General features: G+C 36.8%; 1 protein-coding gene across 1 annotated transcript in view; it reads left to right on the top strand.

The window, feature by feature from the left end:
• The window catches only part of PDE10A (phosphodiesterase 10A), a 173,566-nt gene extending 161,035 nt beyond the window's left edge, over positions 1–12,531 (top strand). Inside the window, exons 20-22 of the mRNA XM_066178666.1 lie at positions 1,426–1,506; positions 3,583–3,671; positions 8,059–12,531. Coding sequence (XP_066034763.1) covers positions 1,426–1,506; positions 3,583–3,671; positions 8,059–8,176 — 288 coding nt within the window. The 3' untranslated portion in view covers positions 8,177–12,531. The remainder of the gene's footprint in view (positions 1–1,425; positions 1,507–3,582; positions 3,672–8,058) is intronic.
• Positions 12,532–15,394: the final 2,863 nt, after the last annotated feature.

Here is a 15,394-nt window from a genome sequence, read left to right as displayed (position 1 = left end):
CAGCTTCCAGATCAGCTGCCTTGAAACATACTTATAAAGTTATAGTGTGAGTACAGACAATGCTAAAGCAAATATGAGGAACATTAAATTTTTTTTTAGTCTTCTCTGTGAGCCAGCTCAACAACAGTGTCTCAGAGCTGAGTCTTCAATACATTGAAAGTTACTCAACAGTTAATGTGCACTGAGAATTGAAACAAGAAATTAAGCTGTAATAATATGATCATATTTGTAAATAAATATGCAGTCTCTCACATGTCGTATGCTGACATGTAAATGCCCTATTTGCTTAATTTTTGAAGTGGAAGTGAGTGCTCTGGGGATAAGGAATAAATTGCATGGAGTGGAGTTATGCAGCTTTAGGAGATGTGTTTTTGGGACTACTATTGCATGACTGTATGATAAAGTGTTTTTCTTTTCTATTATGTGCCATGTGGAATTGTGCAGTATTCAGTGGGCTAATTTCTGTTTTACGCAGGCATAAAATAGAAATCAGGCCCGTGGAGTTGACGTAGCATGCATATAGTGTGGAGATTGTTACCCTGCCTTTTGTGTGTTCATTATGAAATTCCAGATGTATGCTTATTGTGGGTGTATTTTGTATTCACATGTTCTTGTTCTCTTAATTATAAACAGCTAAGACTACAACAAAATATTTGAAAAATGGTGACTGTTTAAGCTCAAAGATCTTGTTCACTTTCTGAAATGCCTGCACTGGAAAGTGACTGTTTTTATGAGCGGTGGAATGGAGGTATAATGTTGGCATGCCTCTCTGATTACTTACTCAAGTTTTTTTCTTATGAGTAAAATGACTTTTCAATGCAAATCTTGTGAGCTCAGAGGAGAAGGAAGGATAAAACTGATTTTCCATACTCAAAAATAGTGAAGATGAAATTATGGACACAGTTGCGCCTGTCCAGATGTTAATTTTTTGTAATCCAAGGATGAGTTAATGAAGGTAGATGTTGATATACGGTATTTATATATAATGAAAAGACAAAATTTTTGACAAAGAGGGTACACTGTAAATTCATCTGGCTTTTCCTTGCGTGGGTGAGTTGTGGTCTACTGGTATTATTGTGCTTTAAACAGATATTTTGAAAGATGAGACTAACTGAGCAGATAAAGCAGAATAGAATGATTTCTTTGGGTTTAGTCTTCTAGTTGCTTTTTATTATGGAGACACATTTGGAAACAAGGAAAATGTGTATACACTGACTTACAGCATCTGCTGTTTATGTCATCACTTAGGTGAATATACAAAATGAGCCTCTCCTTGGACATTTTTCTGAGATTGCCTCAGAGTAGTCCCACACATTATTTTAAATTCTGGATTTTTAGATTGACGTAGAATAGAAGATGGAAATTAATTCAGGTCTCAATAGTCTTGTTTTTGTTTTCTTAATCTCTCTCCGTGCTTTTCTCCAGGGTGATGAAATGAAGAAAACAGGTATTCAACCTATTCCTATGATGGACAGAGATAAGAAAGATGAAGTCCCTCAGGGTCAGGTATGAACTCTCTCAGTAAAATTATACTTATTTATACATAAAACATATCTGGAAAAAACATTTCATATATTAGTGAATATTGCTTTTGATATTGGGTTATTCAGGCTGCTGAATTCCATGTTCTGCATGCAATGGTGTTGTTTTTTAAAGTAGCAGTGGAAAACTTGTTTTCAAAATTTTGCTTAAATGACAATGTGCTCTTTGCTGTCATCTTTTTCCTTTCTTTGTACTTGTAGCTCTAGCTAAGACCACAATCACCTTGAATTTTTACAACTGTCAGTAATGCTTTTTGTCTTAGTAAGTGCTTGTTTCAGCCCTCGGCTATTGTGCAAAGGAGGGTAAGAAAGATGGTGAAGGGCCTTGAGGGGAAGCCCTGTGAGAGGCAGCTGAGGTCACTTGGTCTGTTCAGCCTGGAGGAGACTGAGGGGAGACCTCACTGCACTTACAACTCCCTCATGAGGGGAAGGTGCAGAGTCTGGCACTGATCTCTTCTCTGCAGTGATCAGTGACAGGACACGAGGGACTGACCTGAATTTGTGTCAGGGAGGTTTAGGCTGGATATTGGGAAAAGGTTTTACACCCAGAGGACAGTTGGGCACTGGAACAGGCTCCCCAGGGAAGTGGTCACAGAACCAGCCTGACAGAGATCAAGAAGCATTTGGACAATGCTCTCAGGCACCATGGTGTGATGCCTGGGGATGGACCTATGCAGAGCTGGACTTGATGGTCCTTGAGGGTCCCTTCCAACTCATCATATTCTTTGGTTCTGTGATTTTCATTGAGCCAGAAGGTCTAAACTGTATTTAATGCCCCATTTTAGTTTTTGACAATTTTAGAGTAATCTCCTTCTTCCACTGAAATAAAATAGTCCCCCTTAAAAACTAGCAAATAAGAAAAAAAAAATCCAAAACTAATGGAAGAAAATGAGACAGTTTGTGAAATAGTGTGGATGAGCAGACATCCCATCTGTGTATAGCCTTGCCTTCTCACCAGCTGCAGTTTCTTTCTGTTGGTTGCACTAAAACTACTTCATCTCAGAGTGTTGGGGTCACAGCTCAGAAAATGTATCTTATTTTCATTTAAAGTACACAGGACTTGGTTACATAGCAGCATGGGAGGAATTTTTGTATTGTTGAAGACAAGAGTTGCTCTTCAATTTCTGAGTAAGGATCAAAGTTTGTACTGTTCAAAAACAGATATTATCAAATGCTTTGGTCATGGTACAATACATAGTATTTCACTAAAAGGCATTTAAAATTCTGCCCAAAGGAAGGGATCATTGTGCACTATTGTAACTGTCATAAGAGTTTGGGATAAGTGAGTGATGTTGTAGTGAATCTGAATCCAGTCTGTCATCCTTGATAATATATAAATAGGATTTTCTAAAAATTTATTCATGTCATGACAATTCAGCTGTGACATCATAGCTGTCACAGGCCCCTAAGCCTGTATGAGTCAAATACCATTAAAAATGTGCTCATTTGGTGTTCCCTAAGTATGAAAATGGTAAAATATATTGAACTGCATGCATGAGAAACAACTGCAAACCAATCGTTGATCACACTGCACACCACTCACCAATGTGCACAGCCCCCAGCATTTTAAGTATATTGAGCTGTACAATGCGTACCCTGGAGGACGCTAGAACAATCCATAATCTGACCGTATTTCGTGAATGCTGAACAACCTTCCTTTTTTAAAAAATAAAATCATCACATGAATAATGGTTGCAGAAATGCCTCTAAAGTCTCCACCTACTTCCTGCCACTGCTGATACCAAACAGGCAGACAGATCCTAAACAAGTGAAAGGAATCAATTGAATAATAAAAGGTTCTGTAGAAAACCCTACTTGAAGCAGCCATATCAGTCATAAAAGAAAGGCATGTAAGCAGCATGTAATTACCAAAGATTTCACTGTTGCTGATTTTTTAAAAGTATTTGGATATTAAAAGGAGATGCAGAAATGTGAGTAACTAATATAAGTAGTAATTAAGTAAAGAGCTTTGAGCTGTTAGCTTCCAGTGTTTTAGTTTGGCAACAATTTTACTATTTTTTTTAATTCTTGTTTTTCATAGATTGGGTTCTACAATGCTGTAGCCATCCCATGTTACACCACCCTTGCACAGATTTTTCCTCCAACTGGGCCACTACTCCGAGCATGCAGGTGAGTAAGTGTGCATAGCTTATACCTCGGTCAAGGAAAAAGCAGGAGTGCTTTGCAAGTTTGTCTGGAAATACAGATTTTTAATTTTAGAATTTGCATGAACATTAACAGGGATGCACATCTCCCATTAATCTATTCAGAAACCCAGAGGTGATAGATACTATCTGGGACTATCTACTGTAGATCTAAAACACAGCTGATTAAAATGTGTTGGTTGCCAAAAGCATTTAGAGAGAAACAGTTCAGTGTTTGTGCATCCCTGTCTGCACTGGTTCAGTGTAATTTCCCTCTGTGTTCTTTTTACTTCAGTGTGGTTCCCACAGCAAAAATTGGTTAGTATTCTCTGTAATTAAAAAACATGTGTTTAGCATGTGGTTTTATTTCATATCAGATAATTTCTATTAAAAACCAGAAAAAGAAATATCTAGAAAATATTTAGTAGTTGAGAGCATAGGAGCATTGGTGTATGGGAGAAGCAAATGTAACTTTCTCCACAGTGGGTGTGGAGCTTGGGTTGCTGTGGAAAAGAGGCTAGAGTCCTTGGCTGTTGGCTGCTTCTTCACTTGAATAATGGTGACTGCTTTGTAGGTAGTTCAGTCCATTAATTATATCCTGGACCTTAGCAATCTTTCCTGACAAAAATTTTGCTGAAACCAGTGTATGCTTCATGAAAATGTTCTGGTTTCAGGTTAATCCGTATTTTCTAGAAAACCCCAGCTGTTTCATAAAATGCCAGCAATCTCTAGTCATATCGATCAAAGGTGGATAACAAAAGGTTAACCAAAAGTGTTTTTCTATGCTCTTACTAGTACTCTCTCATATTTTTTGTTTTGTTGTGGTCCTTAAATTCTACCTTACATTGAACTTTTTCTTTGTCCTGTATGGCACAGCTACCTCCTCTTGTGGATCTTGTGGACTAAACTATTTCTGTTAAGTAACAGACAAGTGCCTTGAAATGAGTATAGTAGTTAGCAAAACAATTTCATTCATACCCAAACACTCTTTGGGATAGCTGTGAGAAGAATATGTAAGTCTGTGTCAGTGGAACAGAGGACTACCTTATGAAAAACAGTGAGTATCTAGGAGCCATCATTAATAGTCAGCTGCCTCTGAGATACCTCTGCTGGGCATGGCTGTGCAACCCTTGGATGGATATGGAAGGAATATTCAGGAGGATTAGAGACTATACTGCTGTAGTTATTACATTAATGAGGCTACAGCAGGAATTTTGTTTAGTGTCTATGCCTTAAGAAGACATGAACGAACAAGAGAATATAAACAGCTGAAGGGATGTTTTAAGGTCTTAGTAGAGAGAGACTAAATAATGTATTTGGTTTATCCCAGAAAATCATGGAATCTCAAAATGGTTTGGGTTGGAAGATTCCTTGGAAGAGATCATGTAGTTCAGTCTTCCCTCTGTGGGAATGGACATCTTCTGCTAGAACAGGGCCCAGAGCTTCATCCAACCTGGCCTTGAACACTTCCAGGGATATGGCAACCACAGCTTCTCTGGGCAACTTGTTCCAGTGCCTCACCACCCTCACAGTAAAGACTTGATCAAAATCAAGTTTTTATTCTACTTAATGGAAAGTGGGCCTTAGAGAGGCTAGGTGGTGTGCTTAAGACTGCACAGTATCTTTTACAGGAGCAACAATCTGGGATGCACGTATCTTTGCATTTCTGGCCACATGGATATCCCAATGAGGCTTATTTGCAAAAGTGGCCTGCTTTACTTGGTGGTTCATCTTTTAGAACTCAGATGAAGATATTTAAAGTTGAATTGTGGTTATTAAACACCCACATAAGCATGTGCTCTGGATAAAAGTTCTTGCTAATTCTGAAGATCAAGCATGAACATCTTTTCAAGAGTTGGTTTCTCTGTAGAAGGTGTGATGTCTGAAGTAAAAGCAATCAGGCTCCTGGCAGAGCTGATATGATTTTTTTCTATCCCAGAAGTTATGTTTTTTGTTTGTAATTCAAATAGTTATAATGATACTTCTGAAAGCTACATTGGCACAATCTCTGCTCTGGATAGAGCTCTGGACAGACAGGTCCCTGGCTTGCTGTTGTTTATTCTTTAATTTAGATTGTGCTAATGAGGAACCAAAACATAGATGAATAGATAAATCCTCTGCAGGACTAAAGAGCTTCTTGAAAATCCACACCCTGGCATAAAGTCTTCTGAGGAGAAGTTTGGTGGTCTTATCTTAGCCTTGGAATTTTCTACTCCATTTTCTTTGAAGTGAATGAGGAGGAAGTTTGAGGGTTAAGACTTGGAGATGGAGAATAGGAAATCAGAGCACAGATATGACTTTTGGTGCCCAGTAAAAAAAAAATGTTGTTATTGTAGGGTCTAGAATACTCCAGAGTGTTTCAAATGGCTGATTTTGCACTACACTTTTGATTTTCCTTTGTTTTTGATGAGTAACTCTTATTCAGTGTGATCAGAGGCATACAGCCTCATTCTCGTTTGGTGTTTCCTTAGTTGCTGACTGAACCAACTTTGATATCACCTCTTCACCAGCAGTGCTCATTCTTGGAATACAATATTTAAGCTCCTGTGTCCTTGAGTTCTTTAAAACTCAGACACCAGCTGCAAATAATAGCAGCTAAGGCAGCATGTCAGCATGAAGGCTTTTATTTTTAGAACCTCTGGGCATTTACTCCAGACACTAGGAGCCGGGGCTTCATTGGGAGCTCAAAGGCAAATGAATCATATTAACTACACCTTACAAAAAAACCCCACCAACAACAAAAAAATCTATCCATCTATCTATCTATATCTATATCTATATCTATCCAACACTGATTTTCCTAAAGTAAGGTAGCAGCTAACAGTGTAGAAGGTTTTCTTGTCTGGTGGTTTATTCCACATTTTTGAATGCTTTCTTGTCATCCTAAGTAGATCAAAACTATTAGCCCACCTGTGTTACAGTGTTCAGAGGAAGTCCTAGGTAAGTCGGCCCATGCACTCAGTAGGCCGACCAAAGTATAAATATATGGTAGTGTATTTATTTGGGGGGTAAAGTTATTTATTTTTTTCCTATATTTCAGACCAAATAATTTAAAATTATTTTCCTTGTGCTTTTGGGTCTCTCAATTATTCCTGAAATTGATATATTTTAAATATATTTTGGCTGCAATTTTCATTACTTTCCCAGATCCAGGAAGGAGATAGAAATAGTGATGCTTCATTTTTTCTGATCCTTAGTGCCTGATTGTATTAGCTGAGGTTCAATGCCTTATTAATGCTGGCTTCATAACTTCCAGTTGGCCTGAAGCACTGGCAGACATTTTCCTTCAGAAAATGGTGCAGGTGCTACCCTAGAGGGCAGCAGCTTTCTTTGCTGGACTTCATCAGATCCTGCCTTCTGCCACTCTCAGAAAATGAAACATTTTCTCTTCTTACCTGTACACTGTGATTTCAGATCAATATTTGCTGGTTTAGCAAATGTTTTGGCAAGGGTGTGACATAAAAATCAGAAAAGTTCTGTCACATAAATGCTGATGTAATATCATGGTATGACATACCATAGGAGACCTTTTAGTACTGTTGCCATCCTGTTTGTTCACCGAAAGCATCTAAGAACAAGTGAACTGCTTTAGTAACTAGGGATCTGACAGTATGAAGATGAAACAGTTGCGTTTGCTCTCTTTCTCTCTGTGTTTGAAGACTGAATGCTGAGATTTGGCCATCGGTTGCAAGGCCTATCATCAACATAGACTTCCCAGTCACTAGAGTGCTACTGGTGTACAGCAAGTAAGACTATGGGTTTGTACCCCCCTTCAAATCATTAGAACATTACCAGCTTCATTTCTCATCATTTTATGGCTTATGAACCAAAATTTTAATTTAAGGATTGGCCAGGCTGTGATGCGCTAAAAGACATTTATGTCTGAAGGAAGGGGTACCATTTAAATATAGTAGACTGATAATATGATTACCGCAATAGTAATTGAAAATTGATACTGTGTTCTTGGCATGCAATATTTGATATACTGTCAGGCAGCCCTTTTGCAGGAGTTTCAGAAAGCTGAATCTGCTCCAGAGTGCTGTTTCAGGGTCTCTGCAGTCATGTCTCTCGAGTCACAGCAGGTGCTAGCCTCCAGCTTCAGAGCGTGCCTTGGGGAAGGAAGGTGTACTGTAGGCTAGGGTAGAGTTAACATAGATATGAGTCAGACAGAATTATAAAATGGGATAAGTGAAGTTGAAGGCTGAAACAAGGTATCAGTGATAAAAGCTTGATGACATATAGGTACTAATATAAATATACTTACATAAATATAAATCTCAAAGTGTAGTACAGCAGATATTTATTGTGAGAAAGAAATAGATCCTAATAAACTTATGAACAGTGTCTTACCTTCCACTTTTTTGCTTCTCCAGGGACAATCTCAACCAATGGGAGAAAGTAACAAGAGGTGAGGAAGCCTCTATATGGATTTCTTCTCAATCCCTTGCTCCTGGGACCTCAGATTCTCTTCCTGTGAAGATTGATGACTGAACAATAGCGACAGATTGCTTTAACCTGAAAAGCACCCCTTCTTGTTTTTGGGGATTGTCTTTTTTTTTTTTTAAATTTTGTTTCATTTTTATTTGAAAAAAAAAATGAAAAAGGAAAGCTACAGAATGCTAAGTAGACCTGCCTAGGAAGGTAACACCCATGGAGTTACCTCAGCTGAATGACTCTGGCAGCCAATCTCCTGACCTACACCAGTGACACAATGTAAACAGAGGGAAAATGACAACCCACATGTTTTGGAATCAGCTATCAAAAGAGAACTTACAACTTGTGAATATAAAAGACTGGCCTTATCTCATGGGCTACATTGCTGAGGCCTTAATTTAAAACTGATGGGGTGGGGGGGAGTCTTATGGGGTACTTCTAAATTGTATCTTTCTAGTAAGGGTTTCAATGGTACTTTTATTATACCGTACTGTGGCTGGCTTTAACACCAGTGTCACTTGGGAGTTCTTGGCTATAAATAGAACAATATACCCATTGCTATTGTGAATGTGTGATCTACTTGTAATCAGTTTGAATTTCAGCAGAATCTTTGGAGACTATAATTTATGCTTAGGTTACAGTGAACTCTCTTGCTGCAAACTAAAGGAAAACCAACATTCAGGTTAAAGTTTTGAAGTAGTTCATTAAGCATCATGATGCCAATTGTCTGTCACTCACAAGGGAAATGTTAATAGAACTAGTGATGGTGCTTTGTTCTTTAGGATGTTTTTTAAACCTAGACAACTCCTCCCTTAAAACACTGAAAGTACTGGATAATTATCTCCAATATGAGAGGGAGTTTCAGGTTGGAGTTTTTGTATCCATAGTGACAGAAATATTGGATTAAAATTTAAATGTGACAGCAAAGATTTCCTTGCCTAGCTCACAATTAAGTCATCATTTTTATTTCTACCTACTGAGCTGTATTTTAAAAGGTATTGGAGACATACCTGAAGTATGCTATCTGCTGGGAACAAAAGCCTTGTCAGAGAAGTCAGGTCTGATAAGAGGGATTGTGGTACCATCACAATAAATCGAAAATGTGTTTGTATTGACTAGCTTTTGTGTTGCACAGTAACACTGCATGTCTTCTACTGCTTTTCCCCCCATCCCAAGATGAGTGAAATTAGGGAACTTCTCCATTTGTCTGTTTGTTTTTTCCCCTAGTTAGTGAAATTTGCAGGTTTAGAAATGCCTTTCTTAGTAAAGAATAGCTGACTGAAGAAAAGTACACTAAATGGTGTGTTTACAGTTCTGTGCTGACTTAGGCCCCAGCCTTACAAACTAATGCACAGACTTACATGTAATGCCACTCTTAAATTTAGTGCAATTGTACAGAATATGTTTCAGAACACTTAATTTGCCTTTGTCTTTCTCTTAAAAACAATGAGGAAAAAAATAATCTTCATAGTGATGCACACAATAGGTGAAAACACAGTCTTTGCATACCTTTCACATACAGCCTATACTGCATTATGTGCTTTTTCACAGATAATGCACTCTTGTGGAGGTTCCGTGATAACATGGCCATTGTGTAACTGCAAAAAGTTGTGGTAGTGACCTAAAGACAGAACACAGGTTCTCTTTTTCCATCTCCTGTCTTTTGGGCTCTATTGCTCTAATAGGCATGCCAGCTTTTGGGTTTCATGTGAACAACTTGGCCTCTTGAGTTTTGCCTTCTGTTATGGTCGAGCACATGCCAGTATCTGTTTATGTGTACAGTACGTGATCCGTAGTCGCATAATGTATAAATGCACCTAAGCCTTTGCTGTACATAGAGATCCCACAGGCTGAGAATTCAATATGAAGTTATCTTGTTTGTATGATGCATGTTACCTAGAAACAGCCCCATAATTTATTTATTTTTTTAGTTTGCCCTACCAATTCTAAGTGCAGAAATTCTTTGGTAATCACAGCAAACTGGTTTGGAATTGAAAAAGAGCAAAAACAAAGAAAAAGAAAAACATGGCAGGAAACAATTACACCAAAGTGGAATGAATAATATCTCATGCTGTGTCCTCTACTTTCCTCCTTAGCCATTCTGTTTCAGCTAAATAATGCAGATGCAACCTTTCATCAACTAAGTACTAGAGACAGAATCCACGATTGGTTCAAATTTACATGGAAATTATCTAAATCTGTGGTGACTACAAAAATGCTCTTTGAAATTCAGATACCTCAACAGCTGGGTGGAATTTTTTCCTTTGTGGGTTAAGTATATTTGCCTAAACATATTTGTATTGAATATATTTGCTGTTATTTTCCCCTTTTTTCCCCTTTCCATTTAAAAATGCTGATCTTAAAAGCATTGTAAAAGTATTCCTTATTGCCCTGTATCTATGTGTATGGAAAGCTTTTCTTTCTTCTTTTACTCACTGACAGTAAAGATAACTTCAGTAGTTCTGTTTCCTACCATTAAAAAAAATTTGGCAGTATCACACACTATGTTATGTTTTGAAGTTTACAAGTACTGATAGAGGGCATGTTTCCCTGGCAAATTTTGTCAAATGGGTAATAAGTTGTTCTATTAATGTCTCAAGTTATTCAACTGCTGTTTCTAATGTGGAACTATTCAAACCACCTAAAATATATGTTTGCTATAGTATAATGTCTATTAGAATTTTAAAAAATTGACTTCAGTGGCTGTGGTTTGGTTTAATTTCAAAGTGTGTAAAAGGAGAAAGGTCATGACAAAATATTACTCCTTGTTAGGACCCAGACCAACAAAAAGAGTCATTATAAGCGCTTTTTTTTTTTTTTTTTTTTTTTTTTTTTTTTTTTTTAAGCAAATGTAGTCTGAGCATTAACAGAGTACAAGAAAAAACACTTGTACCTGCACTTCCAAAGTCAAAACCACCAAAAGTTAGAACTTTGGCGCTGCATTTGAATTTCATGGCCCAACGATGCGTTGAGATTTAATTGTTCAAAGTTCTGGACTCAAACTCACAATCGATTAAGACATCTAGGTTTGTAAGATATCTGACTCATTAAGTTAAATTGTCAAAAGTCATTCCTCCTTGACTTTTTATCCTACTAAATCTTATCTTGCCCAAAAGAATGTATAAAAAGCTTAACAGGTCTTTCCTTTCCTAGAAGTGTTAGATTTTATATTCCTAGAATTGCATTTTCCTCAATAATTCCAGCTGCTTTTCCCTCTTATCCCTAGTAAAGGTAACAGCACCGTTTGAAGTTGTAACTGAGCCTTTCCAATGTATTATGAAAAGATGACTGGAAGGTATGCACTGAGTGAGAAAAATAGTTGACATAGCATGATACTCATCTGAGATGCTGCATATTTTATTACAGCATGACAAATTCCATTGTTACAATTAATCTCTGAATTTTGTATGGTTTCGCAATATTCTACTATAATGGTTCAACTCATGGCGGTAATTTTTTTACTCCAAGTGACCATTAGAGAAATGAAACAGGGTTTTTTTAGCTGGAGTATATGATCAAGCACATTAAATCGGAGGGGACATGCAGAGTGGAATTTATCTCTTTCTGTGGCACAGATTTCTTTTCTGTGTGTAAATTTAAAACAATGTGATCAGTTTGCTGTGACTGCACTTAGAAAATTTAGTGCTAAAGTTGTAGGAGTAGCAAAAAGCACTATTCATGTAAAAAAATAGAGATTATTAGATGCTCAAATCAATCATGACCCTCTTGAAATAATGCATTTGCCTCAAACACTGTGATATTGGACCAGTTCTGTGAAGTGGAACAATTAATTTATTCATTCTAAACACAGAAAGGCTTTCTGCACACTACTACAAGGAAGTTCATGTTCAAACTTTAGGTTATATATCCCAACCTAGCAAAGGCACATCATAACTTTTGTTTGCTTTCTGACCAAAAACTGTGCTCGATTGTAATACGGGTGTATACTCTGTCAAATAAACCTAAAATAATGGACTGCTTTCTAGGGTAGATCAAACTGATTTGTAGAGTAGTTTCATAAATATTCCAAATTCAGGTTGGGCTGTTATGTGGAGAAGAAAGAACTTCAAGGTAACAACATTCAACTTTACTACATTTAGTGAGCTGAAAAATTTGTTTTATATATATATATATATTTACACATACATATATATATATATGATACATATAAACTATCTTTGTAAAAAATATGCAAGTGCAATAATTTAAAGAGGTCTTAACTTTGCATTTATAAATTATAAATACTGTACATGGTGTGTAATTTTTTTCATGTATTCATTTGCAGTCTTTGTATTTAAAAAACAAACCTAAACCTTTACTATTACGTTTGTACAATAGAACAGTAAGCATTTATTATGATATAGTTAAGTTGTAAATAAATTCACAAACCAAACAGCCAGTACATATGCATATATGGGTGTCCTATTGTGAAACCTGTTTTTGCTTTTACTGCTGGCTTTAGCACAGCAAGACAACTTCTGTGGATATGTAATTATACATATAAATATATGTATGATACATAAAATATATTTAGAAATGTTCATAATTTTAATGGATTTATCTATACCTATACTTTGGTGTGAATATTACTGAATACAGAGTTTTTTAATATTATTTTTCATGTTTATTTTTGCTATTATTGGGAATGCAGGTGAGGGATGGGAATGTGTGTGCATATATGTGTGTTTATACCACAAGTAAACCACAGCACAAAGTGATTCAAAACATGATGTAGTCTTTTGAATAGGCAGTACTTGTTGTTCCCTATGTTTGCAGTTTCCTGCTTTTAAGGTATGTTTTCCCAACATAAGCATGGTTTTATCACCTATTGCAGGTTCATGTTGTCACAAACTGCAAGGGGATGTCCTCTTCTGTTTGCCCTCCTGTTGCCAGGAGCTTACCTTGCTGTTGATGGATTGTGGAATGTGAATGTGAATAATGTCCGAGCTCTCCACTTGCTGTTCTTGCCATGGCAATGCAGGCTCCTGAGCTCATCACGAGGATGGCATCAAGAAGCAGCTGATAGATTTTCTTCTGTGTATTTCTCTGCTAATTTGATACTCTTGTGACCAGTCCTTCCAGAAAGCTGTTTGCTGCAAGGGCTAGCTTTTGTGATGAGACAGAAACTGCACTGACGTTTACTGCATTTTTTAGGGTTTGTTCATTAAATTTAAAACTTTCTGAATTATTTTTGGGGAAAGGCAATAGAAGAGGAATGTTTCTCTAAATATGATTAATTTAGTACTTTCCACCTGTTTCTGTATTGTTGACAAAGATCTATAGGCTGACATCAAATAATGACCTTCTGGACAAGGTTTTTAAATTGTTGGCAGTCAGTTACATGCCTTTTCATATTTTTCTGCTTGTTATGCAGACTTAGCTCTTGTAGCACAGCATGGTGCTTTGCCATTGGTGGTCACTATCCATTTGGTGTGCTTTCCTTAGCATTTTTAGCCCTTTGACATTGAAGAACATCAACAGAAACATACACAAATCAAGCCTGGGTATATTCCCTTACAGATAATGGAAAATATAAATGTAAAAGCATCTTAACTTAAGCTCATTGATGTTTCTAGAAGAAATGAGTATTGCTGTTGGAAATGAGTTGCTGCTCAACAAGTCTTGGAGATAACTTTGTTATACTTATTTTGCTGAAGACAATTCCTAAGGGTAAATTCCCCTTCCTCATTCTTCTAGTCCATCTTCCTGAGGTTAGGGAGTAAAGGTTTTTCCAGTGTGTTTCAGCAGTGCTCTGGAAGAGCTACCTGTACTACAGAAGCTGCTTGCAAAGATGAAGACCTTTGAGTCAAGAATGGGTTACAGAAAAATGCATCAGAAAGTAGCTCGCGTGTGCATTATACCTGTTGCTTAAAAGTCTAAAAGAAAGGAGAAATCTGAGACTCAAGAAATATGAAAAGAATGAATTTTAGCAGGTAAAGTTTTTCTTCTTCTTTTTTTTTTTTTGTAACCTTGCTGGCAGGACTAAATTATTTTCACAGTATCATCTGTTAACATGCAGCTGGCATTAATAGTTTCTTTTTTACAGCATTTTAAGAGCTGTGACTACAGGTGAGAATATGTCTGTAGTGTTCCTTCTGTTCCTTCAGCTGTATTTCTGCTGCTTTCAGAAAGAACATCAATTGTCAATATGCACTATTTAATTATCCCATTGGAAATGAAAAAAATAGGATACAAAAACAAAACCTAAAAAAACCAAAAGCAAATAAAAGAAAGTAAAAGAAGGAAGGAAAAAAAAAAGACCAAAAAGTTTTTGGAAGCACCTAAGAGAACCAGTAGCTGTCAGAAGACTCAGAATTTTACCATCACTGAAAATAGCAGTGAATGTCATGTAGTGATAAAAAATGGATAGTTTTGATAAAGAAGTTCATCATAAAGAAGTGGTAAAATAGCTAATGTTAATTTCCAGATAGTGAAGTCCAAGTTGTTTTCTGCTACTGTCTTGTGGAGGGAAAAGCGTATTTAATATCAGGTGCTTGAGAGAAAAAGAAAGCCTCAAAAAAAATTCTCACATGAGTAGTGTGGGGAAAAAGCCAGAAAGATGTGCTTTTCTTCTGAAAATGAAAGTGTGCTTATTCTGGAAAAGAAGAATATTTACAGTTCATTTGGAAAGACAGTGGACATCTGTTACAATGCTACTTACGGACTTGAAGGAACAAAATTGTTCTGTGACAGACTTTCATTATAACCTTGTGCAAGTTGCCAGACACTGGATCGTTTGGGGTTTTTTTTTTGTTTGGTTGGTTTTTTTTTTTTTCAATTTATTTAAGCTTCTAAACACTTATTTTTGTGTGTGTTATGCATATTGGGAAATTTTGGTTACATGCAGTTTAGAATTCAAAATATATGTAGAGAAAGATATTTACTGTCCGGCAAGGTGAGGACAAATATCACTGTGGGCTGTGATGCCCTCAGGTATGCGGCTGATGAGAACCTCCTTTTCCATTTCCTCTGGGTGTGAGAGAAAGAGTAAGAAATCACACTGAAAGCTTTCTAGCTTGCATATACAGTTGCACTGTTAACATTTCAGCTGCTGCAGTGATGTATAATCTTAAAAAGATTCAAAATCCTATAACTAAACAGTGTAAGCAAATTTTGTTTTAATTTTTTAATGACTTCTATTTGAAGGTAATGGCAAACTGGTTTGGGTACCACACGTGTCTAGTTTCTGTTCTGCAGTCATTTTGCAGGTCCTGTTCAAGGGCTGTTGGTAAAAATAATTCTTTGGATCCTTTAAACTATCTCAATCAGCTCCAG

This window comes from Chamaea fasciata, unplaced genomic scaffold, assembly GCF_029207755.1.
Source record: "Chamaea fasciata isolate MVZ Bird 193981 ecotype frontalis unplaced genomic scaffold, bChaFas1.0.hap1 SCAF_3, whole genome shotgun sequence".
Classification (NCBI taxonomy): Eukaryota; Metazoa; Chordata; class Aves; order Passeriformes; family Sylviidae; genus Chamaea; species Chamaea fasciata.
This window is presented reverse-complemented; position numbering and strand designations above follow the sequence as displayed.